This window comes from Protopterus annectens, chromosome 5.part1 (assembly GCF_019279795.1).
Source record: "Protopterus annectens isolate FY-2018-M chromosome 5.part1, PAN1.0, whole genome shotgun sequence".
NCBI classification, from domain to species: domain Eukaryota; kingdom Metazoa; phylum Chordata; order Ceratodontiformes; family Protopteridae; genus Protopterus; species Protopterus annectens.
In genome coordinates, this window is record NC_056736.1 from 739,205,770 (window position 1) to 739,232,700 (window position 26,931).

The window sequence follows — 26,931 nt, forward strand, 5'->3', positions numbered from 1 at the left end:
TCTACAAACATTCAACAAACATTAGACAGAATAACCAGTAGATAAAATATGTGCAGTTGAACAAATAGGCTCTAATAACAGTGTTATAGCATCTAAAAAGTAGTCGCATATCAGTAAAGACAGTGATATCAGTTACACAGTAATTATTTGCAGTCGCATCCCAAATGCACAGATGAAGAAACTTAGCAAAAGTAAACTTACTTAGAATGACCCTTGTATATGCAGTCATAGCAAAATATTTGTTACAACATCAGCAGAACACATAACGCAGTAAAAGGCAAAGACAGGAAACAGTATGGTAGTACTAGGCAGACTAAAATGAGCCGGCACTGCGATAATAAAACAACCTAACACAATAAATCCAGTTGGCAAATTTCTGAAAATACATACTACAGACAATAGCTTGGGAAACAAAGGTTATGCAGTGATAAAAAGTCTGTTGCACAGTAAGGGTCACCTGAGTACACACACAAACTTCCTAGAGTTTAACAAAAAGTATTCCAAGACCTACGCAGGATAGGTGACAGTTACCTTACCCTGGCTGAAGTAAAACAGGTAGCAAAGGCATAAATCCAACAAATAAAGTAAAATCAGCTGTTGGACACCACCAGTTCTGTGTGCAGATACAGGGGGAGAAGAACTTGAGAGAGGAAAAAATAAAGCAAGATAACTCCCATTCCAAGGAGTGCCTGCTTCTGGACTTTGAAGTCAATCTGTCTGCGAGATGGTTTTGATAACTGGAGATTCGTGCCTTTGAAGCAGGGGAAGAAGAACTTTCTCTCTTCAGTACCTCAGTGGAAGAAGACAGCCCTGGTTCATTTTCTTGATTCTTTATCTCTTGCCTTTTCTTTCTCTATTCTACTTTCCCAATATCCTCCAGAGGAAGCAGACCTTTAATAATCAACTTGCTCTATCAAGTCAGGGGGATCTGGGTCCAAAGCCCTTAGAAATGGAAGAGTCTACTTTTAAATGTTAGGGTTGGCATAATGGTTGAGGTATTTAATTCACAGACACAAAAGTACAGGGTATGAATCCCGCCATTGTCTCATTGTTAGTTAGGCAGCAGCTGGAGGCTGGCATAATGGCCAAGGTGTTTACTTCGAGGAGAAGTGGTGCAGGGTTTGATTCTTACTAAGGAAAATTGGCTAGGCTTAAAATGGTCCACAAGGTCAGCTAGCCAAGTACCTACTATGCACATAAGCAGACAATGAATATGTCATGTACATCTTGCTGTGGAACTTGCAACTGTTATGGCTAAAACATCCGTCAAGAAATATATCTGATAAAATAAATCGAAGAGCTATGACAAACTAGCTAGCCACTGACAAATAGCCCCTAAAACAACGGTCACTAGGCCAAATGTCAGAGTATCAAAGGAATGTGAGAAATAAAGAATTATATGCAAATATATATATATATATATATATATACATACATATATATGCGTGTACATATATATATATATATATATATATATATATATATAGATATAGATATAGATATATATATATATACACGCACATAGATATAAATATAGTTATAATTTAACAAGGAATACAATTTTAAGATGCTATCAAGGTATAACCCCCCCCCCCCCAACAAAACAATACGAATCTATGAAAAGATAACAATGTAGAAGCTACACAACAATAAGGAGAGGAGCACTGAGATGCAAGCTTGGACTGATCTGCTCATAACGGCATCAAATGAGATCCGAAGGAACAGGCTATGGGAGAGTTCTGAAGGAGTATGAAGCAGTGGAAGATAAAGGCTAGACTGAATAAGGCAAGCAGTTTGGTACGCTCCTGTCAGATCAGACGAACTTGATGAAAAATGATCACCACAGACACAGGTGTGAAGCACATGCTACTCTGCACTAGACAGCAGAGCTACTGCTACTGAAAAGGTAAATGAAAATACAGCTGTCATTCTACTAAGAGTCTTCAAAGAAAGACAGACTAATACTACCTGTGATAGACATGGTTACAGTACAATACTGAAGGAGCGACGAGCATCAGACCCATTGGATCATTACAGACAATGGCGCAAAATAAATGCTGTGATAGGCGATGCGAAAGAAGGCTTGCACAACACCATAGTTCATAGGTGTGTACTAAACTAATGGCCCTGGAACCTTTACAAGCCTAGACCATAGAAGTGCCCTAGTATTGTGCCGCCAGACGTTAGTTCCCAGTGCCTCTATCAAGTAGAGCCATGGGAGTAATCCCCAGGGTGAACTTTCTATTATCAATCCACTCATCAAGATTTCACTTAAAGAAGGTCAGTGAGGTGCTCTGCTCGACATGTATGGAAGTCTATTCCAGAGCATGGGCAGCCTCTGGGTGAGGAACCTGTCCCTCCAGCATATTGTTGATTGTGGTAATGAGGTTGAGGTCTCTTGAGCGTGTGGTGTGGAGGGATTGGATTTCTTTAGATGCAACATTTCTAACAGAGCTGGGTCAGACATGACTTTGTAAGTCGAGCAAAGATCACCTCTAAGTAGGCAATATGAGAGAGAGAATAGCTGGAGTCTTTTGAGTCTGTCCATGTAGGACATGTGTTTAATGCCTATGATCCTCTTCGTGAGGTACTTCTGTGGCCTTTCCAGCTGTTGCAGGTGTCTAGTGAGGTACATGCCAAATGAGGCATTATACTCTATGACTGGTCTAATGAGGGAAGAGTAGAGAGAGACGATGACCTCTTTCTTCCTGGATGCAAAACCCTTGGTAATGAGATGTGCCACATAGAAGGATTTTCTGACCATAGTGACAATGTGGTGGTCGAAGGAGAGGTTGCTGTCAACCTGCATCCCCAGGTCTCTTATAATGCCTTCAGTGTTCGGTGGGCTCCCATCGATGTGGTAATTTGTGGGAACTGAGCTTTTACCAAAGGGGATGACTACGCATTTTTTGGCATTAAGCTTAAGGCCATAGTTTCGATGTCAGTCATTGGTTTCAGTAATGTCTTTCTGTAGGATGTCTGCATCACTTGGGGAGTTAGTAATAGTTTCCAGCTTGCAGTCGTCTGCGAACTTGGTCAGCCAGAGTCCCTTTGTGTTGGCCTGGACTTCTGAGAAGTAGATGCTGAACAGGAGAGGACCCAGGACTGATCCCTGTGGGACTTCACTAGTGGCTGGTCGGCAGTCTGATTTGGAGTCCACTACTTTCACACTGCGTGTTCCATCGGTGAGCCAATTTGCAACCCAACTAGTGATATAGGGGATGATGCCTAGTTTTATGAGTTTATCAGTAATTCCAGAGTGAGGAATGGTATCAAAGGCCTTGGCCAGATCAAGGTAGGCTATATGCATTGCCTTACCTTCATCCACAGCCCTGTTGATGGACTCAAAGAAGTCAACCAGGTTGCACAGACATGATCTCCCTTTCACAAAGCCAAATTGCGTAGGGTCTGGAGTTTGGAGATTTCCTATATCTTTGTTAATCAGGTTCATGATGATGCCCTCTATAGCTTTACGTATCAGACTAGTCAAGCTAACATGGTGTTAATTCCCAAGGTCTGTAGTTACTCCCCCTTTACGGAGAGGGATGACTGCAGCAGTGCACCATTTAGTAAGGACAAAGCCTGAGGTGAGGCTGTGACTGAACAGGACACACAGATGTAGTTCCAATTTGCTTTGTAGCTCATGTAGAACACAGCCAGGGATATTATCAGGTCCCATGAAAGCTGTATTCTTGGCCTTGGACAATGTAGCTTTAACCTGTGCTGCAGTAATGCTAGGTGCCTGGCATTCTTCCGGTATTGTGATTGGTCCTTTGGGGGGGGGGGGGTAAGCACTAAATCTGTCAGCCAGTGTGTTGTTAATACTTGTTGGCTGAGTATAGGAGATACCATTGTGCGGTATCTCAGAGGAAATCTGGGTACTGCTGAGGAGGTTCTTGAGATAGGTATATAAGGTTTTGTAACTGTTTTTAGTGTCTGCTGCAATTCTGCCTTCATAGCTGCCTTTAGAGGATTTGATGAGAGATCTCAACTTTTTGTCAAGGCAAATAAGGGAGTTTTTTCCAGTCTTGAGACTTCACCTTTTTCTGCAACAGTTTCTTCCTTCTGTTGTAGAGTTTATTAATTGCAGGGGACCACCAGATTGGCTTCCTGTTTTGGAAGACAGCGTATTGGTTCTGTTGGGTATGGCTAGTTCCATGCATTTGTGCACATGTTAGTACAGTGCACTGGTGTATGATTCCACAGTCATGCAGCTATTTTCCATTGGCATGGGTGCCGTGAAGTTAGCAACCTCTGTTTTTAGGAGTCAAAAGTCAGCTTTGGAGAAGTTTTTCAAGGTGGTTACCTTTGCAGGGGGTGTGGGTGAGATGTAGATTTCCATGGTGATTAGTTTATGGCTGGATCTGACCAGGGAGGGGATTAACTACTGGTGTAGAGCAACGGTCACCCATGTTAGTATTAACAATATCAAGGATGTTGCTTCCTCTAGTGGGGATCAGAATGAGCTGGAAATGATGAATTCCAGGAAGCGTTGGGCCAGTGTATTGGTGCTTGAGTAGTTTTCCCAGTTGATGATGGGGTAGTTAAGTCTCCTAGTAAGAGAGTGTTGGGTTGGACCGTGATAGATTCTAGGGTGCTTAGGAACATGGCGTGAGAGTCTAGGGACATGGCTGGGGACATACAGCAGGCTATGACCTGGATCGCCATCTTATCCAGTGTTAGTTGTACCTGAAGTACCTCAGATGCGTTATGCTGGGCTACTAGTCTGGCGGTGTGCATATCCTTTATGACTATGGAGACACCACCACCTTTGGAGCTTCGGTCTATGTTCTGGGGTCGAAAGGTGTGGAATGAGTTATAGCCTGGTAGCACAGGGGTGCTTTCTGCCACTTTAAACCAGGTCTCTGTTACAACACAAATGTCAATGCTCTCCATTTTGAGGAGTGCTTCGAGTGAGTGCATCTTGAGATTTAGACTTCTAACAATGAGCAGCATGACCCTCAGATTGCATTTATTTACAGCTGTTATGGTGCTAATTTGGTCTTTGGAAAACCGCCTAAAAAAGATACTATAGGTGGCAAGAGCCTTAGCCAGTACCCAGAAACCCAGGGGTGACAGATGCAGGACAGAGCACAACCTGAATGTAAAATGCCTCATCATATTCTACAAAAGAAAACACACAAGCTAGAATTTGAAATTTACTGCAAGCAAATCACACAAGGTCTGCTGGAGTTTGCATTAAATAAAACTTGGTGAATATAAGGATCCAGCAGTTCTATTTCTGCTACAAATTTCTCTTAAGTAATATCAGAAGTACATGTCGTCAGTAAGCTGAGAATTAAAATTAACTGTTTAGTTCAATAAATTACCTTTGCAGGAGTGTGTATCCAAATAGCAGGGTTGAAAAGGATGTGGTCACACAGCTGCTTCAATAAAGGTGCTCCATGAGAAAGGCCATCCAAGTACTTTGCAAAGGACAAAAACTGCTCCAGAACTGCTCTTGTTATGTGTACTCTGGATGACTACAGTAACAAAAAACAAGAGCATGAAAGCTAACCAATAATCCTCTTGTACACAACTAATTTATACAAAAATATTTTCTCTGTTTCTAACGAAGGCAAGCACATTTACAAATATTAAATGACAACTAGCACTTCAGCTGCAAAACCATGAAAAGCAGGATGTTTACTGGTTAGAGCTATTTTAGCAGAGGGTTGGGGAGGGTGGCCCAATGGTTAAGGTGTTTGCCTTACAAACACAAGGTCTTACAAGGGATAATTGGCTAGGTTTACAATGGCTCACACAAGGGCAGTTAGAATAGTACTAACCTATGAACAAAAGAACCTCAGATACAGATTTTCATATATATACCATTCTGACTCATTTTAGACATAATATACATTCTGTTACACATAGTGAAAAGGTGATTTAATGTTGCAGATCTGGTAATCTTGTTTTGCTCAAAAACACTGTATAGTGGTCTGGTTTTTGACCACACATTCAAGTCCCATTTTAGAGTAAATCACAGTAAGAAGTACTCTGATAGTGCAGAAACTATCACTTGGATTAATCGATAAAACTTTACATAGAGGATAGTAATACACAGGCAGGTAAACCCTCTGCAAATGTACTGAACTGTCACTGTAGACAAAGAGGCATTAAAGTACGTTTTGATACTTAAATTGCCTGTTAACCTGTAGTAAAGTTTTGAGACTCAGTTAAACGCTATCTATTTATAGGCCTTAAGTTAACAGCATCAAATACATATAATGTCAGTAGCACATTATTCAACGCCAAGATGCAATAAAACAAACAGAGGGCTATAAAGCATGAGGAACATTATATGCTCTACATCCTTAAAAGCTAGTAGGCTAGCTATAGAAAGAGAAGTGATGTGGAAAGCTTGAACTTCAGTCAGTTCAGTACAACTACAGACTTTAGAGAGATAAGAATATCCTCAGTTTTTCTCTTAATTATTCAGCATGTAGACACCACTGTAACAAAGGAGTGCTTACTTCTTTTTTTTTTTTAAGACTCACATGCCCATGACTCTCAACCTTGTCTTCCTGAAGCAAAACGGCCTCCAGTGACTCAGAATACGTAGTTAGTTCTCAACCCTCTCATTAGGTTATGTGGTGAGTCATCAAGGACATATGCCAGGCAGGGATCTGCATGCATTTTTTCCCTACTATATGCAGTGTGCCAGGGAATCACAGTGACAAGTACACTTTCCTGTGTGCTTATCTAATACATCATCTGCCTACCTCCAAAGCAGCAGACCTGCAGGACAGAAGACACATTCTGCAGCCACCACAGAGGTGTTTCCTGCACAGAAAGGCCAGCAGGACCGCACATTCAAGGGTAGAGAAAGTTCACACTGCTCCCTTTTGGCACACCTTCCAGTTATGAACATAATTCTCAAACTCAGGTCACCAGTGATTCAATCAGATGCCCTGTCCTTGTGCAAAAGGGCCAGCAAGAAAGGAGTAACTGACATGTATGTATATTCTACTGTAAATTATTTCTCAAATGTACATTGTGTGTATACTATCTACTACTTTCCTAATTGCTCTTTACATACTGGTTCCTGGCTGAAAAGGGTCTTTTGACGAGTCCACTTACCTGAGTAACAAACAGATAGATAAAATAACACAGGTAAACTGTTCCTCATGAGTTCCTGCTAATCAAATGTTATAAGAGTGATGGAAAGACAGTGCACCACCATAAAGAAAACTGTGGAACTAATAAACAGCAACTCAATGCCATTACTCAGCAATTCAAAAGTGAAAAGGAAGAGTTGCAGCCTAAAAGACAAAAGTCCATAAAGTCAGCTTGTAGTATTTAAGTAAGAGTTGTTGCAGAAGTGAATGTCTTAAAGTTAAAATAAAAAAAATTTACCAGAGGGCAAACATGAAAGTAATTCACGAAAAGTGTAAACCACGAGGAATAAATAACATTGAACAAAATATGGCCAGAACTTAGATTAAAGCAAGTACTTCAGGAAAAAAATAAATGGGCATGAAATTAGGTTAACTGAAGCTGAAATGTGGAATTAAAGGCCTGGCTGGATGCAAATGAAACTAGACTGGAAAGGGTAGAGGCAAGTTAATGATCCTGGAAGACAGGTCAAGGAATAAAAAAATTAAAAGAATGTGGGGATACCCAAGAGAAATGAGATGCTGGATTGTAAAGCAGCAGAAATTAAACAGCTAAAATTATTAGTCAAGGAAATGAATGTATAAATATCTGATTGGACAGCTTAGAAGCCAGTTAGAGATGACAAGGACAGACTGAGGCTCGTTTCTGTGAAGCTGGAGTCTTATAAGATGAAAGAGAGAGAATACTTCATTTTGAATGCCAGCAAAGACGATTAACAACAGAGAGCAAAGGATCTCTATAAATCAGGACTGTTCCATGAAGATAAGGAAAAGATGAGGGTTCTTTATGGTGGAGATCAGAATGTGCAAGAATGAAAGGCTCAGATGGTAATTACTCTATACAGCGATATTATGTTTCTCTCAAGAACAGGTATACTCCTTTGCCAACTCAGTCCCAGCATCGAAAGACATTAAAAACCTGTGAAATTAATGTGAGGTCCATAAAGGGCAGACTGAAGCACAGGATGGATGCAGCAACACAGAGAAGGGGGAATGGAGTAAGGATGGAGACGTTTATTCAATATTCAAAAAAAAAAAGAAGAAAGTTGTAATAATTAAAGAGGCCAGACAACAGTTTACAAAGAAACTGAACACAGAAAATGGTTTACCATTACTTTAGATCAAGTTGTCTGATTTTCATCTGGTTTCAAACATATAGGTTTGTCAGATATTACCTCAGCACCAACTCTGAAGCTTCTTCAGATCCAGAGCTCTGACTCCTTCCCTAAACATAATTCCCGGACTTCACCATAGCTGCTCAGATCAAATTTGCCCCCTCTATCTCATATCTGAGCAATCTTGTATAATGAACCCCTAAATTAGATACTCCCAGACCTGCTGAGGAAGAGTGTGTACAGTATCACACGACTGTGCACAGACAAGGAATAAAGGGTCTACTCAATCATCTAAAAGCCATAGGTGATGACCTTTAAAGGGGTAAGAGGGAGTGAGTTTGAATTGGATGGAAATCAGACAACATGGATCGAACATTATGGTAAGTGCATAACTTTCGTATCCAAAGTTGTCTATGTTTTTTTTTTCCATTTCAAATGTATAGGACAGAATCTCAAGCTGTCGAACTGGGCAGTATCAAGGAAGGACATTCCTGAGAATGGTAGAACCAAATGAGGAATGTAACCTGGAATGTACATCCAGCTTATGAGTGTGCCAAGTGTCCACAACCCAAATATCATCAATGTATAGTCCCCTACTGAATGTTGTTGAGGTAGAAATTGCCCTAGTTGAATGAGTCTTCAGTTTACCTAGTAGGGGTAAATTCTTCTTAGGATAGACAAGAGAGATACAATCTGACAGCCATGTAAACAAAGTAACATTTGCCACCACTCTTCCCAATTCCGGTTTCAGAAATGAAATGAACAACTGACCATCTCTTCTGAATCGTTTTGTTCTGTGAATTTAGAATCTAAGTTGTCTGTGGACATGTAAGAAAAGCAACAAGCATTCTCCTTTATTTGAATATATGGGGAAAAACACTCGTAAATTTATTGAATGATTTAGGTTTACTTTAGATGCCACCTGAGGAATAAAGCATGTATTAGTTCTAAGGGAAATGCTATCCTTGTAGAAAAACTAAGTATGGAGGTTTACATGAGTCCCTGTAACTCAGATTTGTCTGGCTGATGTCACTCCCACTAGGAAAATTGTTTTCCAAGTAAGGAATTTTAGATCTGCTGTGGCCACAGGTTCAAATGGAAACAGAGTTAGAACTAGGATAATGGTGATGTCCCATGGAGGGGTGTGTCTAATGTCAGGTCTTATTAGGAAGGCACCATTCAAGAAAGCTTTGGAAATTTTCAGTGAGGCTATAGGAATGCCTTTACATCCAACATGAAAATTTGAAATAGCCACCATATGGACCTTGATGGTGATAAGGCTGTGCCCTACATCAAAAAGTCCAAATAAAAATTCTAGTATGCATGGAACAGGTCCTGAAAAAGAATCAACACCTTTAGATAGGGCCCAAATAGAGTAATATTTCTTTCTAGTGGATGTTTTCTGAGGAGCAGAAAGAATACTGATTATCGCAGGGTGAAGCCTGACATCTCTGGCTGGAGGACTCATGTGGTTAACTTTATGGACTTCTTGTCTGAAGAGGCAGTCCAGATGGATGAGTCATTAGGTTTAGATAGTGACCTAACATCCAACTGGGATGTATTAGTAGAGGACGTAGGTAGGGAAACAGTGTCTGTCTGGGTCAGAAGGGAGTAATGAGGATTACCCTGGCCTTGCTTTCTTTATGAATTTGTTCATTAGGGACAAAGGAGGAAAGGCATATAGCAGACCTGGAGGCCAACTGTGGACTACAGCATCTCTCAGAGGGATCAGGGGAAAATACCTACTGTATTTGCTGCTGATATTGGATGCAAAAAGGTTATAGCAAGGTTGGCCTCACTGACTGAATATCAAATATGTCACTGTAGGACTGAAAGACCACTTGTGAGGAATCGGGACAGTTCTGCTCAGTCTGTCTAACAACTGGTCAACCCCAGCATGTGCAATGGTACTAGAAAGCAATGTGAAAACACTGCCCATTGTCAAACTCTCATGGCCTCTTGACAGAGGATAAGAATGTGCTCCCTCCCCTGCTTAATGATGCACTATACCACCGCTGCGGTCGTCCATCTGTTTGGAAATCACATCCTAATGTTAGGAGGACCACCCTCAACTTCAAGACATTGATGTGAAGATGGGCCTCTAGTGACTACAATGTAGATTGGACTATTCTCCCTTAAAAATGCTTCCCATTACACCTTGGAAGGGAAGTGTCTGTGGTTCTTATTGCCACCAGTGAATCTGACTGAAAAGGAGGACCTTTGGTGACAGTCAGAGACTTATTCATCAAGCGATGTGTTGTATGGAAACTTGAGTAATTCAAATCCTTGCATGTAAAGGATGAAAGGACTGAAACCAGTGACCTGCTAAAATCCACTGCAGTACTTTTGAAGTATCTGGCTAGAACAACTTTTGATGCCATGAGGCCTAAAAGATGTAGAACTAACCTAGCTGGGTGGTGATGGGTGATGTAGGACTTGTATGGCAGTTTGGTAGAGTCACAGTTATCCCCAAGAACAATAATAATTGGAGAACCTGGTCAAGGCGATGCAGCAGTAGATACTTGGAGATGGCAGTTAGGACCCAATCACTGAGATAAAGGAATACTTGGATCCCCAGCAGACACAGGTGCACTGCTACCACACTGCCATGATCCTGGTGAACACCTTGCGGGTCTGTGATGAGATGTCTTGGAGATCTATGGAGCACATCCAGTCATCCTGCCTCAGCAGAGGTAAAATGGACTGCATTGTGACCATGCAGAATTTTGTCTTTCACAAACTAGTTTAGGTGACTGAGGTCCCCCATTTTCTTTAGTACTAAAGAGAATCTTGAAAAGACTCTGGATTCTAACTGGTGTTGGGGGACCAGCTGAATGACTTTTCTAGCAGTTTTGAAATTTCTATGGCTCTTAAGTCCCACTGACTTCCTCATGTACACAGACAACCCTCTCCTCTTACCTCCCCCTCCCCTTACCACCCAATACTCAGACTTGTGAGAGATGTGCTTATATCTCCAAACTGGAAGCCATGCACTCTCCAGCCAAGACCGTAACAGCTGGTCAAGAGGAGAAGGTCAACACCTGCACCACACCACATGGAACACATAGCCCTCCAAGACACCCACCATCACAGCCCTCACATAAAAACACAAACCACATACCCACCTTCGTGGAGGCTCTCAATAGAAACCTAGCCAAACAGCAGAGACCCCCAAGTCAGAAACGCACTTGACCACAACACAGTACAAACCACAAGACACACAGTTCATCTACACGGTGTGCCACTCAAACTAAGCCATTAAAGCAAAACAGCTTGCCCACTACAATAATCATAGGTTACTCAACAGTGAGGCACACTGATGTCCCGCTCACTAGGTTGAATAAGGAGAAGGTAACAGTCAGCTGTCTGTCAGGTGCCAGAATCTGACAACACATGCACTCAGGTCACTTCAACAACAAGTATGACTGTCCTTGTCCATGTGGGTGTGAATGACCCGGGACACACCTCCCTGGACCACATGAAAAGAGACATGGTGGAGCTCTCTGATTATATGGCCCAGGCAGGTATGACCCTAGCCCTGAGCAGCATCCTACCGTTGCCCAGGATGTTACCTCACTACAAACAGAAAATGATTGACTTCAACAATTAGCTAAGTTTCTGGTGTCATTCTACGGGGATCCAGTATCTGTCTGCTTGGGATGACGTGATTGACAGACCTCGATGCTTTGCCAGAGATGGCCTGCATCTGTCACCCCTGGGTTTCCGGGTACTGGCTAAGGCTGCCACCCTTATAGTGCCTTTTTAGGCGGTGCTCCAATGACCAAATTACCACCATAACAGCTATAAATAAACGCAATCTGAGGGTCATGCTGAATGCTAGAAGTCTAAATATCAGGATGCACCCGCTGGAAGCACTCCTCAAAATGGAGAGCATTGACATTTGTGCTGTAACGGAGACCTGATTTAAAGCAAGAGAAAGCACCCCTATGCTACTTGGCTATAAACTCATTCCACACCTTCCATGTCTCTTTTCATGTGCAGTAACAGAAACCTGGCTCAGGGCTTGGGTAAAACTGCCTTCCAGTTTATAGCCTGCTACAGACCACCCTCCCAAACCCAGGAACCCCACTCAGCCTTCCTGAGAACACTAGAAAATATGAAGGTCTCTCCAAACACCATTATATTGGGCGACTTCAACTATCCAAACAGACTGGGAGCATTACTCTAGCTCCAACACCCTAGCCCAAAAGTTCCTAGAATTTATAAACTCAAATGCTATGGAACAACTTGTTACCACTCCCACAAGAGGGGAAAACATACTGGACCTGATCCTCATCAACATGGGGACTCTATGCTCCAGACCAGAAGTGTATCCCTCACTGGTAAGATCAGACCATAAACTAATCTCACTGGATATTCACATCCTGAGCCCACCCCCTGCCCAGAAAACCACAGTGAAAAAACTTCTCTAAAGCAAATTTCACACTCCTCAAAACCGAGGTGGAATCCTTCAAAGCCCCCAGGCCTGTGGAAAATACGGCCCAGACTGCAGAATCCTTTATAAACGCATTCTATGAACACCTTCAGGAATGCATGGATCATGCGATCCCAAATAAAACCAAGACCCAATCCTCCAAAGGCAGACGTCCTGTCTGGTGGACCCTAACCATAAACAAACTATACAATAGAAGGAGGAAGCTACTAAATGATAGAGCAAAATCCCAAAAAGGGAAGGCATCACTGATCAGTATTAGCAAAAAACTACAGGCACTCAAAATTGTCTAAGGCCAGCTTCGAGAGAAAGATTGCACAGGACACGAAGGATAATCACAAGGCTTTCTTTAGTTATTTTAGGAATCTGGGTGGTAATTCCCAGATATGCTCAGAATTAGTCCAATATGACAAAAAATACACTGAACCCACAGACATTGCAAACATCCTAGCTGACAGGTTCAGCGCAAACCCCCCCCCCCACCACCAAAAGGGCAAATATCTATCCCAGCAGAGTGCTGCCCCCCTGACATCTCAGATGCTCAGGTAAGAGCCGCCCTTCTCCAAAGCAAAAAACACAGCATCAATGGGACCAGACGGTGTCCCGGGCTGTGTCCTACATGAACTCCAAGAAGAGCTAAACCCAAACATAAAACTACTGTTCAATCTCAGCCTTACTACAGGATATGTGCCCAAAGAGTGGCGTACAGCAACAGTGGTCCCTCTCCATAAAGGTGGTGCCTCAACGGATCCTGGAAACTATCGCCCCATAAGCCTAACTAGCTTGGTCTGCAAAGCTATGGAAAGGATCATCATGGACCTCATAAATAAAGATATTGGGGACCTACAGACACTGGATCCTACCCAGTTCAGCTTTGTTAAGGGCAGATCCTGCCTCTTAAACCTGGTTGATTTCTTTGAAACAGTCACCAAGGCCATTGACGAGGGGAAGGTGGTCAACACAGCCTACCTGGACCTCGCAAAGCCTTCGATACAATACCCCACCCGGCATTAAAGATAAGCTCACCAGCTTAAATATAAACCCCTATGTCACTAGATGGATTGCAAACTGGCTCAAGGACAGAACCCACATGGTTAGAATTGCTGGAGCCATGTCAGACTCCAAACCAGTTACAAGTGGTGTCCCACAAGGCTCAGTCCTGGGACCTCTCTTGTTCGGTATATATTTCTCGGAGGTACAGGCCAACACAGAAGGACTGTGGCTGACCAAGTTCGCAGATGACTGCAAACTGGGCACCATAATCGACTCTCCAGCCGACACAAGCATCCTCCAAAAGGGCCTCATAGAAACAGACAACTGGTGCCAGAGCCATGGCCTCAAGCTAAATGTCAAAAAGTGTATAGTCATCCCCTTTGGCAAAAACAAAGTGCCCACAAATTACCACATAGGTGGTAATCCATTAAGTACAGAAGAAGTAATTAGGGACCTGGGGACCCAAGTTGATAGCAATCTCTCATTTGACAACCATGTGGCCAAAGTGGTTAGAAAAACATTTTATATAGCCCACCTAATCATGAAGGGATTCACATCTAGATCAGGGGAGGTCATCGTGCCTCTTTACTCATCCCTCATCAGGCCCATAATTGAGTACAATGCCCCTTTTGGGATGTACCTTACCAGACACCTGCAGCAACTGGAAAGACCCCAAAAGTACCTCACCAAGAGGATCAAAGGGCTCAAACAGATGCCATATGCTGCCCGGTTAAAGAAACTCCAGCTCTACTCAGTGGCATACCGCCTGTTCAGAGGTGATCTGTCCCTGACATATAAAGCCATGTCCAACCCGGAATTAATGGACATGCTGCACCTCAGAAAATCCAAATCCCATCGAGCTACGCTCGAGACTTGAACCTCAGCACTGAAATAAATAGGACATGCTGGAGGGACAGATTCATAACCCAGAGGCTCCCTTCACTCTGGAATAAAACCCCAGTCCAGGTTAGGCAGAGTCCCTCATTGACTCTATTCAAGAGGAATCTTGATGAGTGGATGGGAGATCGTAGGTTTACCCCGGGTATCACTTCTGTGTCACTGTTACACAGAGGCACAGTATACTTAACCTCGAAAAAGGGCATAGCAAAATAAATTTAAAATGGGTGGCGAAAGCCAAACACATTCTGGCTAGGCTTATAAATGCCCTAGGGCAGATAGCCTAGTATGAACCTATGAACCTTTTGGCCACAGAACATGGACCGAAGCTCCAAAGGTGGTTGTGTCTCCATATTCATAAAGGATATGTACACCTCCAGACTAGTAGCCCAGCATAACACATCTGAGATACTCCAGATATAACTAACATTGGGTAAGACTGCATTTCAGGTTGTAGCCTGCTATAGGTCCCCAACCATGCCCCAAGACTCTCAACTCTACATTCCTAAGCACCCCGGAAACTATTAAGATCCATCTCAACAATCTCACACTAGGAGACTTCAACTACCTCTCCAACTAGGAAAACTACTCGTGCACCAATGCACTGGCCCAATGCTTCCTGGAATTCATCAATTCCAATGCCATGGACCATCTCATTCTTACCCGGACTAGAGAAAGTGACATCCCTGACCTAGTTATTACTAACATGGGTAACATATTACTAACATGGGTAACATATTACTAACATGGGTAACATATTACTAACATGGGTAACATATTACTAACATGGGTAACATATTACTAACATGGGTAACAGTTGCTGTACACCAACAGTTAATTCCTCCCTGGTTAGATCCAACCACAAACAAATCACCATGGAAATCCACATCTCACGTACACATCCCCGCAAAGGTAACCACAATGAAAAACCTCTCCAAAGCTGACTTTGGACTCCTAAAAACAAAGGTGGCTAACTTCACGGCACTGCCAATGGAAAGCAGATGCGGGACTGCCAAGTCATACACCAATGCACCGTACAAACATGTACATAAATGCATGGAACTAGCCATACCCAACAGAACCAAGGCGCTCTCCTCCAAAAAAAGGAAGCCAATCTGGTGGTCCCCTGCCATTAATAAACTCTACAACAGAAGGAAGAAACTGTTGCAGAAAAAGGTGAAGCTCAAGACTGGAAAAATTTCCTTATTAGCCTCAACAAAAAGTTGAGATCCCTCATCAAAATCTCCAAAGCCAGCTATGAAGGCAGAATTGCAGCAGGCACTAAAAACAACCACAAAGCCTTCTATAATTATATCAAGAATATCCACGGCAATACCCAGATTTACTCTGGGTTACTGCACAATGGTACCGCCTATACTGAGCCAACAGATATTGCCAACACACTGGCTGACAGATTCAGTGCCAACTCTACCCCTCTCACCCCCCTCCCCAAAGGACCAATCTCAATAACGGAAGAATGCCAGGCACCAAGCATTACTGCAGTACAGGTTAAAGCTGCATTGTCCAAGGCCAAGAATACATATTCCATGGGACCCAACAATATATGACTGTGTTCTACATGAATTTTGAAGTGAACTGGCACCACATCTGTGTGCCCTGTTCAGTCACAGCCTCACCTCTGGATTTGTCCCTAGCAAATGTCGCACTGCTACAGCCATCCCTCTCCATAAAAGAGGAGAGGGACTACAGACCCCGGAAATTATTGCCCCATTAGCCTGATGAGTCTGATATGTAAGGCTATGGAGCACATCATCATGGACTTAATTAACAAGGATATAGGGAATCTCCAAACTCTAGATCCCACTCAATTTGGTTTTGTGAAAGGTAGATCATGCCTACTCAACCTGGTTGACTTATCTGAGTCAGTCACCAAAGCTGTGGATGAAGTAGTTCATGCAGCCTACCTCAATCTGGCCAAGGCCTTTCACACCATTCCTCACTCAGGAATTATTGATAAACTCACCAATCTAGGCATCAATCCCTATATCGTTAGGCGGGTTGCAAACTGGCTCACAGATAGAACCCACAGTGTGAAAGTAGCAGACTAAGTCATGAGTGGAGTCCCACAGGGATCAGTCCTGGGTCCTCTCCTGTTTAGCATCTACTTCTCAGAAGTCCATGCCAACACGGAGGGACTCTGGCTGACCAAGTTCACAGACGACTGCAAGCTGGGAGCCATTATTAACTCCCCAAGTGATGCAGATGTGATCCTACAGAAATACCTCACTGAGACCAATGACAGGTGTCGAAACCATGGCCTTAAGCTTAATGCCAAAAAATGCATCATCATCCCCTTTGGGAAAACCCGGTTGCCATGAATTTATTTATTTCGCATTTGTTAACGGTGTTGGTCCAGCTGGGTAAGAATTTACTCTTTTTCAGTGGAGACCCAAGGGGAAAAGCCCCAAACAGACATACAAATACATACAGAGACAAATTAACAATATTAAGGAGCAAAACAATCTTATGGATACAATGGATAAGAACAACATAATGTACTCAATGGAATAGTACATAGCTATATATATATATATATATATATATATATATATATATATATACACACAAAAAGTTTAGTAACAGGTTGTAACAGGAGAAACAACAATAATAAATCCAGCAGGAAAGAAGTTAAGGTTGTAGGTAATATAATGAAAAGAAATAAGAAGTTATGTACCTACCATAACGTTCCATGTTAGTTGTCTTCTCTCGCCTTCTTTCTTGCTTGATGGGTTCGGAGCCGATCCTGGGCTCCGACTCGGCACTTGCTAAGCTTGAGAGTCACTTTTACCAGCTCGAGGCAGCCCCATATCCCATGATGCAAGGCGGTAAGTACCCAGATCTCGTTTGATGACAAAGGGCAATAGCACCAAGCATAAAAACACTTCCAAAAGGAAGAAAGAAAACTTACAGGATGGAAGAAGGACCAGGTCTGAATGGTCTTCAGCATAATAATTTCTTATAGAAAGGTCTGTCCAGGCCTGGGGAAGGAGGGAGGGTCGCAGAAAGAAGGGAGAAGACAACTAACATGGAATGTTATGGTAGGTACATAACTTCTTAATGTTAAGTTGTCAATCTCGCCTTCATTCTTGCTTGATGGGACCGCGTCCCTAGCACCTCTATCCTGGGTGGCTCAATGGAACAGACTCTTGAGGACTGTAGAGCCAAAACTGGCTCTGTCCCTGGAGGCCAAGTCCAATTTGTAATGGGAAACAAAAGTATGAGGAGTGGCGCAAGTGGCCGCTGCACAAATAGTGTCTAAAGGAAGTCTGGCTTGAAAGGCTGTAGAAGTAGCTAAGCTCCTAGTTGAATGTGCTTTAGGTTTTGAGCACAGCTGTTTTCCCCTGAGCAGATAAATTTCAGAGATGACCGAAGAAAGCCATCTAGACAAGGTCACTTTAGAAACAGGAAGGCCTTTCTTATTATCCGCATAGGAAACAAAAAGTTGATCAGATTTCCTAAATTTTTTTGTTCTGTCCAAATAATATCTGAGTTGACGGTGGACATCAAGATAATGTAGTTTTTGTTCGGCTCTGTCTGAATAGTTTGGGAAAAATACAGGGAGATCAATGGATTGATTCAAATTGGTCTTTGAGGCGACCTTAGGCAAAAAGGTCGGATTAGTTCTCAATGATACTCTGTCTTTGTGAAAAACCAAATAGGGGGGTCGAACCGATAGAGCATGAAGTTCAGACACCCTCCTGGCCGATGTAATAGCCACTAGGAATAAAGTTTTCCAAGAAAGAAATTTCAGGGAACAAGAAACAGCTGGCTCGAAGGGGAAGAATCAAGGATGTCAGCACTAAATTTAGATCCCACTGAGGAGGAGGATTCCTGATTGGAGGCTTTAGCAGGAAAATTCCTTTCAAGAAGGCCCTGCAGAGCCTATGGGACATAATATTGTGATCTGCGATCCCGACATGAAAGTTCGAGATAGCAGCCAATTGAACTCTGACTGTGGAAGAAGAGGAGCCTGCATGAAAAATCTCTGCTAAGAAGTCCAGGACTGCCTGAACAGGGGCAGTGAAAGGATCAATACTCTTGGCCTTAGCCCAATAAGAGAAACGTTTCCATTTGCTTGCATAAATCCTCCTGGTAGAGGATTTTAAAGAAGCTACAATGATGTCTCTAACTGGGTTAGAGATCAAAGGAAGCCTGGCTAAGGAAGGAAGTGGAGCAACTATGCTGTGAGGTTGAGAGAAGGGATAGACCGGTGCAGCTGACCGGATTGGTGAATCAGAAGATCTGGCACTGGGTCCAGATGCCACGGCTGCACCAAAAGGTGACGATGGAGGAACGGGAACCAAACTTGTCGAGGCCAGTAAGGGGCAATGAGAATCAATTTGGCTCTCAAAGCGGTTGCCTTCTGGATAACTTGAGGGATCAGAGGAAATGGAGGGAAGGCATAAAGAAGTCCCTGGGGCCAATCCTGGGTCAGAGCGTCTCTGGGGGGATGGCCTGGAAGAGGGAAGAGAGAAGAAGTCTGGGCATTTGCTGTTTTGGGGAGTAGCAAAAGATTGCAACATGGGCGACCCCATTCCAGAAAAATCTCTTCCGCTATAGATTGCTTGAGAGACCACTCGTGAGGCATGAGAATAGCTCTGCTCAATCTGTCCGCTACAATGTTGGTTTTCCCAGGGATATGCGTTGCTACCAGAAACCGATGAGAGGAGATTGCCCATTGCCATAGTCTGGTCGCTTCTCGACACAAGGGGTAGGACTTGGTTCCGCCCTGTTTGTTGATATACCAAACTACAGACATGTTGTCTGTGTGGACTGCAATTGTCCCTACGGGAAGAAAGTCGTTGAGGGCTTGCAACGTTAAAAGCACTGCTCTCATCTCCAGGACATTTATGTGCAGGTGGTATTCGAACGGCTGCCACGTCCCATGAACCATCCTGCCCTGATAATGACCCCCCCACCCGATCAGGGAGGCATCCGTGGTGACAGTGGCTACCGGGGATGGGGGTACAAAGTGTCCCTTGGTGAACCTGGGGAGATGTGATCCACCAAGCAAGATGATCTTTGCAAGTCTGTGTCACCAGAATCTGGTGACGCATTGGAAGTTGTTGGTACGACCACTGTGTGAACAGCATCCACTGAAGAAGGCGCATGTAGAAGTGAGCCAGGGGAAGAAGAGTAATGGCCGCAGCCATGAGGCCTAATACTTTTAGAACCATTCTGGCCTGTAATTTCTTGTTGGCTAGAATGATCCTGACATGACTTTGAATGTCTGAAACTCTTTGATCTGTAAGGGTAGCTGACATCCGAACAGTGTTTAAGTTTGCGCCTATGAAAGTAATAGACTGGCGATAAGGATGACTTTTCGAAGTTTATCGAGATGCCCAAAAGAGTACAAAGCTTTATTGTGTAATCCCTGGCTTGAATAAGCTGATGCCTGGTGGTGGCTGAAAGGAGCCAGTCGTCGAGATACGGAAACACCTGGAATCCTTGACGTCTCAGGTGAGCCATGACCACTGCCATACATTTGGTGAACACTCTGGGGGCTGTAGTGAGACCAAAGGGCATGGCTCTGAACTAGAAATGACTGGACCCCAGCCGAAAGCGGAGAAATCTCCTGGAGCGTCTGTGAATTTTGATGTGATAGTACGCATCCTGAAGATCTATTGAGCACATCCAGTTGTCCTTCTGTAAGAAGGGCAGAATTGACTGAAGAGTGACCATTCGGAATCTTGTCTTCCTCACAGACTTGTTGAGTCTGCTGAGATCCAATATTGGTCTCCAGTCTCCCGTCTTTTTGGGGACCAAAAAGAACCTTGAGTAGATTCCGGGCTCTGAATGATCTGTCGTAACTGGCTGAATGGCTCTTTTGCAGAAGTTTTAAGACTTCTAACTCTGCAATTTCCCTTAGACCGGGTGGTACATCTGGAAGGGAATTTGAGTGATAGAAAGGACTTTCCTCGAAAGGAATTTTGTAACCCTCGGATATGATCGACTGTACCCATCTGTCTTGAGTGAGGGAACGCCAGGCTTCTGGGTACAGCGATAGTCTTCCCTCGACTGCCTCCAAGGATGGACAGCCGGGCAACATCTCAGGGATGCTGAAAGGGCTAGTCAGAGAGGCTCTCTGTTTCCCTGGTTTTGGACCCCTCTGCCTCTAGAGCGGCGTCTGTTGTTGTTACCCCTCTGCCTCTAGGGGTAAACTGACCACGTGAATCGGCGTGACTCCTTGGGATTTGGGAACCACATTTTGCCACCTTTCTATCCTTTGGGGTAAGGTCTAGAAGGGGTGGAAAAACGGACTCCTGCAGAAAGAGTCTTGCCGTCCTGCTCACACCTGGTCAAAGTTTCCTTCACTTGAGGGCCAGACAAAGCTGACCCATCAAAGGGAGAATTTGTGAAGGATGCCTTAAAGGGATCTGCAAAGTCACATAGCCGCATCCAGGCTTGGCGTCTAAGGGCCACACCTGTACCTGCGGCCCTACTGGCTCCATCAGCAGCATATGATATTAGCCGCATGGAGGAGTTTGCAATGGAATTAAGGGTTCCTAGCTGCGAAGCAATTTTTCCTGAGCTCCTGCAGCTGTAGGATCCTGTACAACATCACCCAGCTCCTTAAGGATATCCCTTTGGAGTCTGGTGAAGTGACATAGGTAATTCAGCATAGCAAAGGTCGCTGAGGAAAACATCCGCTTACCGTACCTATCCATGGTCCTAGAGTCCTTATTAGGAGGATGGACGGGTACAGAAGGATCTGCAAGTTCCTTCTTGGTGGCAGCAGCCACCACCATGGCATCAGCGGGGACACCCTTAGTGAGGAATTGCTTATCACACGGGGCAGTAATAAATTTTGAAGGCCTCCTAGGGACTGGCTCTACAGAGTCAGGAGCAGCCCACGCCTTTCAGGCAATAACTTGCATAAGGGGGTCGAAAGGCGGAGACACCCAGGAGGTGGAGGGCCGAGATCCAAACGCCTCTAGGTATACTGACTCATCCTCAGAGGGATTATTGTTGGGCCAGTTTCCCCTCTGTCTAAGGAGTTCTAGGATGTCTGAGAAGGAGACATCCTCAGAGGGGGATCTTGGGGATCCCTATGACTCATCTAAGTCAGTATCTGAAGTGATAGACTCGGGGGAGTCTATATGTTTCCTCTTACAAGTCCTCTTTCTAGGAGGATCTCCCGAAACATCAGGAGAATCCTCGGAAGAGGGATATTCCCAATGGGGAAACCTGAGGCGGAGGATCTCTGGGTCCTGTAGCAAGAGAAGTGGCAGAGATGTCAACAGGCACTACAGAGGGAGGAGCTAAGGGAACAGACTGCTGGCTGATACCAGTGGCCAGCACACTCTTCATCACCTCGAATGCTCCCTCCCAGGAAGGTCCGAGAGAACCCGTTCGAAGAGCTAGGAACTCCAGGGACCACCGAAGGGAAGTCTCCGAGGCAGATGTCGGAGCCGAGCTCACCAAGGCCGAGGCTCCAAGGGAAGAGCGGGTTCGGACAAGGATCCGATGCCACTCACCCCTCGGAGGAGACCATGGAAGCCCGGCCGAATCCCTCTAAGGAAGGTCTCAAGAGGAGATAAGAGTAGAGGCTGAAGGAACAGAAGGGGTATCTGTCCCTCAGCCGTAGCAGTAACCATTCGAAGACTCCAACTCCAAGCTCTGGGGTAGAGTTGAAGGAGGAACTGCAATGGGGTGTGGACCAATAGCCGTCTGTTGAGACGGACTATGTAACATTTGGGCCAGTGCCTGTGACTTAAGTAATCTACTGACCACTCTCTCTAAATCATGGTCAGAAAGCCTGGATGACCTTGAAGATCGGCTCCGATGGCTCCGTTCGAGAGGAGAGGTGAAGCCGGAGCCGAAAGTATCGGCTCCAAGGAAGGAGACCTAGACCTCTTCCTCGAAGGAGCCATCGGAACCGATGAAACTATTGAACCTGTCGGAGCCGACAACTTATCGGAGCCGACAGGTAGCCTCGATGCATCGGCTCCAGCCGGAGCCGATACAGCCACAAAAGTAACGGTGTCGGAGCCGATCGGAGCCGACACCGATGCCTGAGCCACATGGTGGTCGGAACCGATCGGAGCCGACACCGAAGTGGTCGAACCAGAATCGGCACCAATAGCCATCGGTGCCGAAGGCTTAGTTAAGCCAGAATCGGCTCCAGCCGGAGCCGATCTCGACTCAGAACGAGTCGGAGCCGAGGCCGCAGGCTTAGACACAGAAGCCTGGGCCTTGGAAGACTTAGCGGTCTTGGATGGAGCCGACTTAGCCGGAGAGCCCTCAGGCTTAAGAAGGCCCCTCAAAATCAACTTATTTCTTCTTTCCTGCAGGACTCTCTGGCTGAAAGAATGACAAATAGCACAGGAGTCCTGCAGGTGAAGAGGCCCCAGGCAATACAGGCAAGAAGTGTGACCGTCTGTCAGAGACATTTTCTGACAGCACGAGTCACACTTCTTAAAGCCTGAGACCCTTTCTTTAGACATGGTGCTAACACAGACACACACACCAGTCAAAGAAATTAAATTAAATATACCAAAAGGTATAACTAGAAAACACACACACACACCCTAACGGGGGGGGATGGGAAAAAGTCTGACTAAAAAAATAAGAAAAGACAGATAATTTTCTGTCAGAAAATGTTTAAAACTAAAATAAAACTAACAATAAAGGGTTTTTTAGTTAAAAGGGGCTAAAATAGCAAAGTAGCAAATCACTTACCAGGAGCTGGTAAAAGGAGGACCTCATAAGCGAAGCGGCAAACGAGATCTGGGTACTTACCGCCTTGCATCATGGGATATGGGGCTACCTCGAGCTGGTAAAAGTGACTCTCGAGCTTAGCAAGTGCCGAGTCGGAGCCGAGGATCGGCTCCGAACCCATCAAGCAAGAATGAAGGCGAGATTGACAACTTAACATCAAGGTATAATTAGATTAGTGGCTAGAAGAAGAAATGTGGAAGTGCAGGGGCCAGGGGAATTACCACACGGATGGGAGCCCACTGAGCAATGAAGGTGTTATAAAAGAGACCTGGGGACATAGGCTGACAGCAACCTCTCCTCCGACTACCACACTGCCACCATAGTCAGAAAGTCCTATGTGGCACATCTCATTACCAAGGGTTTTGCATCCAGGAAAAAAGAGGTCATCACTTCTCTCTACTCTTCCCTCATTAGACCAATCACAGAGCAGAATGCCCCATTTGGCATTTACCTCACTAGACACCTGCAATTGCTGGAGAGGCCACAAAAGTACCTCACAAAAAGGATCCTAGGCCTTAAACACATCCTACATGGACAGACTCAAAAAAACCCCAGCTATTCTCTGCCTCATAATCATCTACTAAGAGGCGATCTCTGCTTGACTTACAAAGCCATGTCTGACCCAGCTCTGCTAGAAATGCTACATCTAAAGAAATCCCAATCCCTCCACATCACATACTCCAGAGACCTCAACCTCATTACCACAATCAACAGAACATGCTGAAGGGACAGGTTCATAACCCAAAAGCTTCCCATGCTCTGGAATAGACTTCCCATACATGTCAAGCAGAGCACCTCACTGGTCCTTCCAAGAGAAATCTTGAAGAGTGGATGGGAAATAGAAAGTTCTCCCCAGGGATCATTCCAGTGGCTCTACTTGATACAGGCACTGAGAACTAACGTTGGGGGGCATAATGCCAGGGCACTTCTATGGGCTAGGATTGTAAAGGCTCCAGGGCTATTAGCCTAGTACATACCTATGAAGTGGGTGGAACATCAGGGACTTTTTTGGAAGTGAAAATGGAAATGAGTAGCCTCTGGAAATTACCTTTAGTACTACAAATTTGAAGTTATGCTGTGCCAGGCTTGACAATGCAAAGACAGGCACCCCCGACTGCCTCCAGAGTGCAGCAGTTGGGCAATTGTTCAGAATTGTTCAGAAGCACTGGTAGGCTTTCTCCATAAAAGGAACAAAAAAGCCCTGGGCATCGCTCACAAGAACTAAGTCCACCTCTAACAGGAAGATCCATCACCTGGGGAATTCTGGTAAGAACTTTGATTTATGGAACATCATCTTCCCTGAGGTCTGATTACTAGAGAGGGATCTTTGCAGGTTACAGAAGCGGACTCCCACTGCACGGAGAATCTTACGATCTTGTTGACTCCTGGTGAGTATATCTTTAACCTTAAACCCAGAAAGTTGTACCATTTTGGGGGCATTTACAAAGGATAACTTGAAACTTTCTGCAAAATCAGAGAGAGGCATCCATGCATGGTGGTACATGGTACTGCCTGTGCATGCCACTCCTGCCATGCCATCAGCTGCATTGGAGTGCAACTGCATGGCCACATTTCAGTAATTTCTTTGGTCAAGTCTCTCTGGAATCTGGCTAGGTGAGCCAAATAATTCAGCAATCTAAGGGTGAAAGTTGCCGAAGCATAGGCACACTTCCCAAATCTGTCCATATCCTTAGACTCTCTGTCGAGGGGTGAAATGATGAACTCTCTTCTAACAGTTCTTTCCTAGTGGCTACTCCTACCACCATTCCCTCGTCCAACAAGATGATGACAGGAAGCAGACCCCAGCTGGGGTTTGGATGGAGCTATACTGGTTGGAGATGCCATATCTTTGGAACTTGCCAAAACTCTCAAAAGTCATGAAGGCTGCAGTCGCCACACTAGCACTGAGGAGCCCCTCTGATCCGAGGAAGTGAATCCCTGACACAGATGACTCCAGGTCCCAAAGCAATTGTAGATCCCAGCTATCTAGGTCCAAATCCCTGAGAGGGAGATGGGGATAACTCCGAAAATCTCTGTCAACTCACCCCCCCCCCCCAAATTCAGCTCCAAGTCTCCACTACTGTCGATTCAATGGCATCCTTATTGAAAGAGATAGGGAAGCAGTTGGCAAAAAGTTGTCAGCATCTCCAGTGTCAGCATGGTGCTCCAGTTCCAGTCAGATCCACTAACACCAGACCCAAAGGGCGTATTGGTACAAATAGAGGAAGTGGATGGGTATGATGGCCAGTACTCTGTACCTTCAAGGGAATGATATTAGGATAACCCCAGGATGGATTTGCATCCTCAAAAACTTCATTTTCCTGTCAACATCTAGCTCCATGAGACTTCGAGACAAATGAGTAGACAAAACCACCGATGATGGTCTGAAGTACCTCCTCTCCTGATGTATAGGGGAGTGCAATCTGGGGTTCACTAGTTCCAGGGAGTATATATATCTCTTGTAGAAGATGACAGCCAAGGGAGTCATTGGATCCAATCTTGGAGCACTTTTCTGGTTGGCCCCAAATGTTTGCTCTAGAAAGTACTACTTGGCAGTTTTGAATGGACATTTGCTCTAATTTCTCCCCTTTGACCTTTTCCCTACTGGTCCCCTTTTCTTTCTCTTGCTCTTTATCCTTCAGTTTAGGCCCATCTTGTTTCTTGAAAAGGGATAAAGAAGAGGTTGAAGGAGTAAGCTCCTGTCTGTGGTGGAAGGAGCCCTTTGAGAACTAACTTTCCCCTTCTAGTCTGAAGGGTCCTAGAGATAAAGGTGGCACAGAAATGGTAGTCCACATCCAAATGGGCAGTGCCCAAGCAATACACCTGGGGTGGGAGTTTATGCCGGCATACATAGTCTTACTAATGATACTAATAGTATTATTTATTTTTAAACACTGACAGACCCTGACTCAACAGCTGAAAAAAGAAACAAAGCCAACAACTGTACCAATAACCTAACTACAACTCTTTAGAAATAAAGAGAGAGAGAGAATCTCTCTCAACAGAATGAAGAGTCAGTTTTGACCACAGAGGATACTGTGTACTGTAGGAGAGGCCTTTCGCAAGTCTGATGACATCAAGAGGCAAATGAGATCTCAGCAGCTAAGGTGAAGGCCTGGGAATTATGGGTAGGTGAAGAGTCAGAGCTCTGGACCAAAGAAGTTTTACAGTCGGTGTTGAGGTCAGATCCCAACTGGATCTGACAACTCATATGTTTTAAACAGATGAAACTAAACATTGTATCTGGAGGACTTATAGGAGTGTAGGTAAATCAAATGAGACATTGAAAAAAAGGAAGCTTAGAAAACAGATAGAAAAGTGGTTACGAGAGGATTTGGTGGCAGTGGGCTGGGATAGACAATATGAACTTTTCTAATACCCCTAGATCAATTATGATGTTATCAATGTGACTGAGGCAAAGAGAAGTAGAAAAGAGTACATTTCAGCTTAGGGGAAAAAGGGACGGAGAAGACATTACACAGACTAGGAGAAATCCTGGGAGAGTTAAAGAGGTACTATCACAGAGTGTATTAGGATGAGGATGAAGGGATAAGTGAAACAGAGCTATTTGATGAGATGGGTGCAATGGACACACACTCTGATATAGAAGATA

At 44.4% G+C, this 26,931-nt stretch overlaps 1 protein-coding gene across 1 annotated transcript in view; it reads right to left on the reverse strand.

Moving 5' to 3' along the window:
• Window positions 1–26,931, reverse strand: part of NBEA (neurobeachin) — a 4,581,458-nt gene that overhangs the window by 3,371,850 nt on the left and 1,182,677 nt on the right. Inside the window, exon 15 of the mRNA XM_044072852.1 lies at window positions 5,331–5,483. Within this exon, the coding sequence (XP_043928787.1) occupies window positions 5,331–5,483 (153 nt within the window). The remainder of the gene's footprint in view (window positions 1–5,330; window positions 5,484–26,931) is intronic.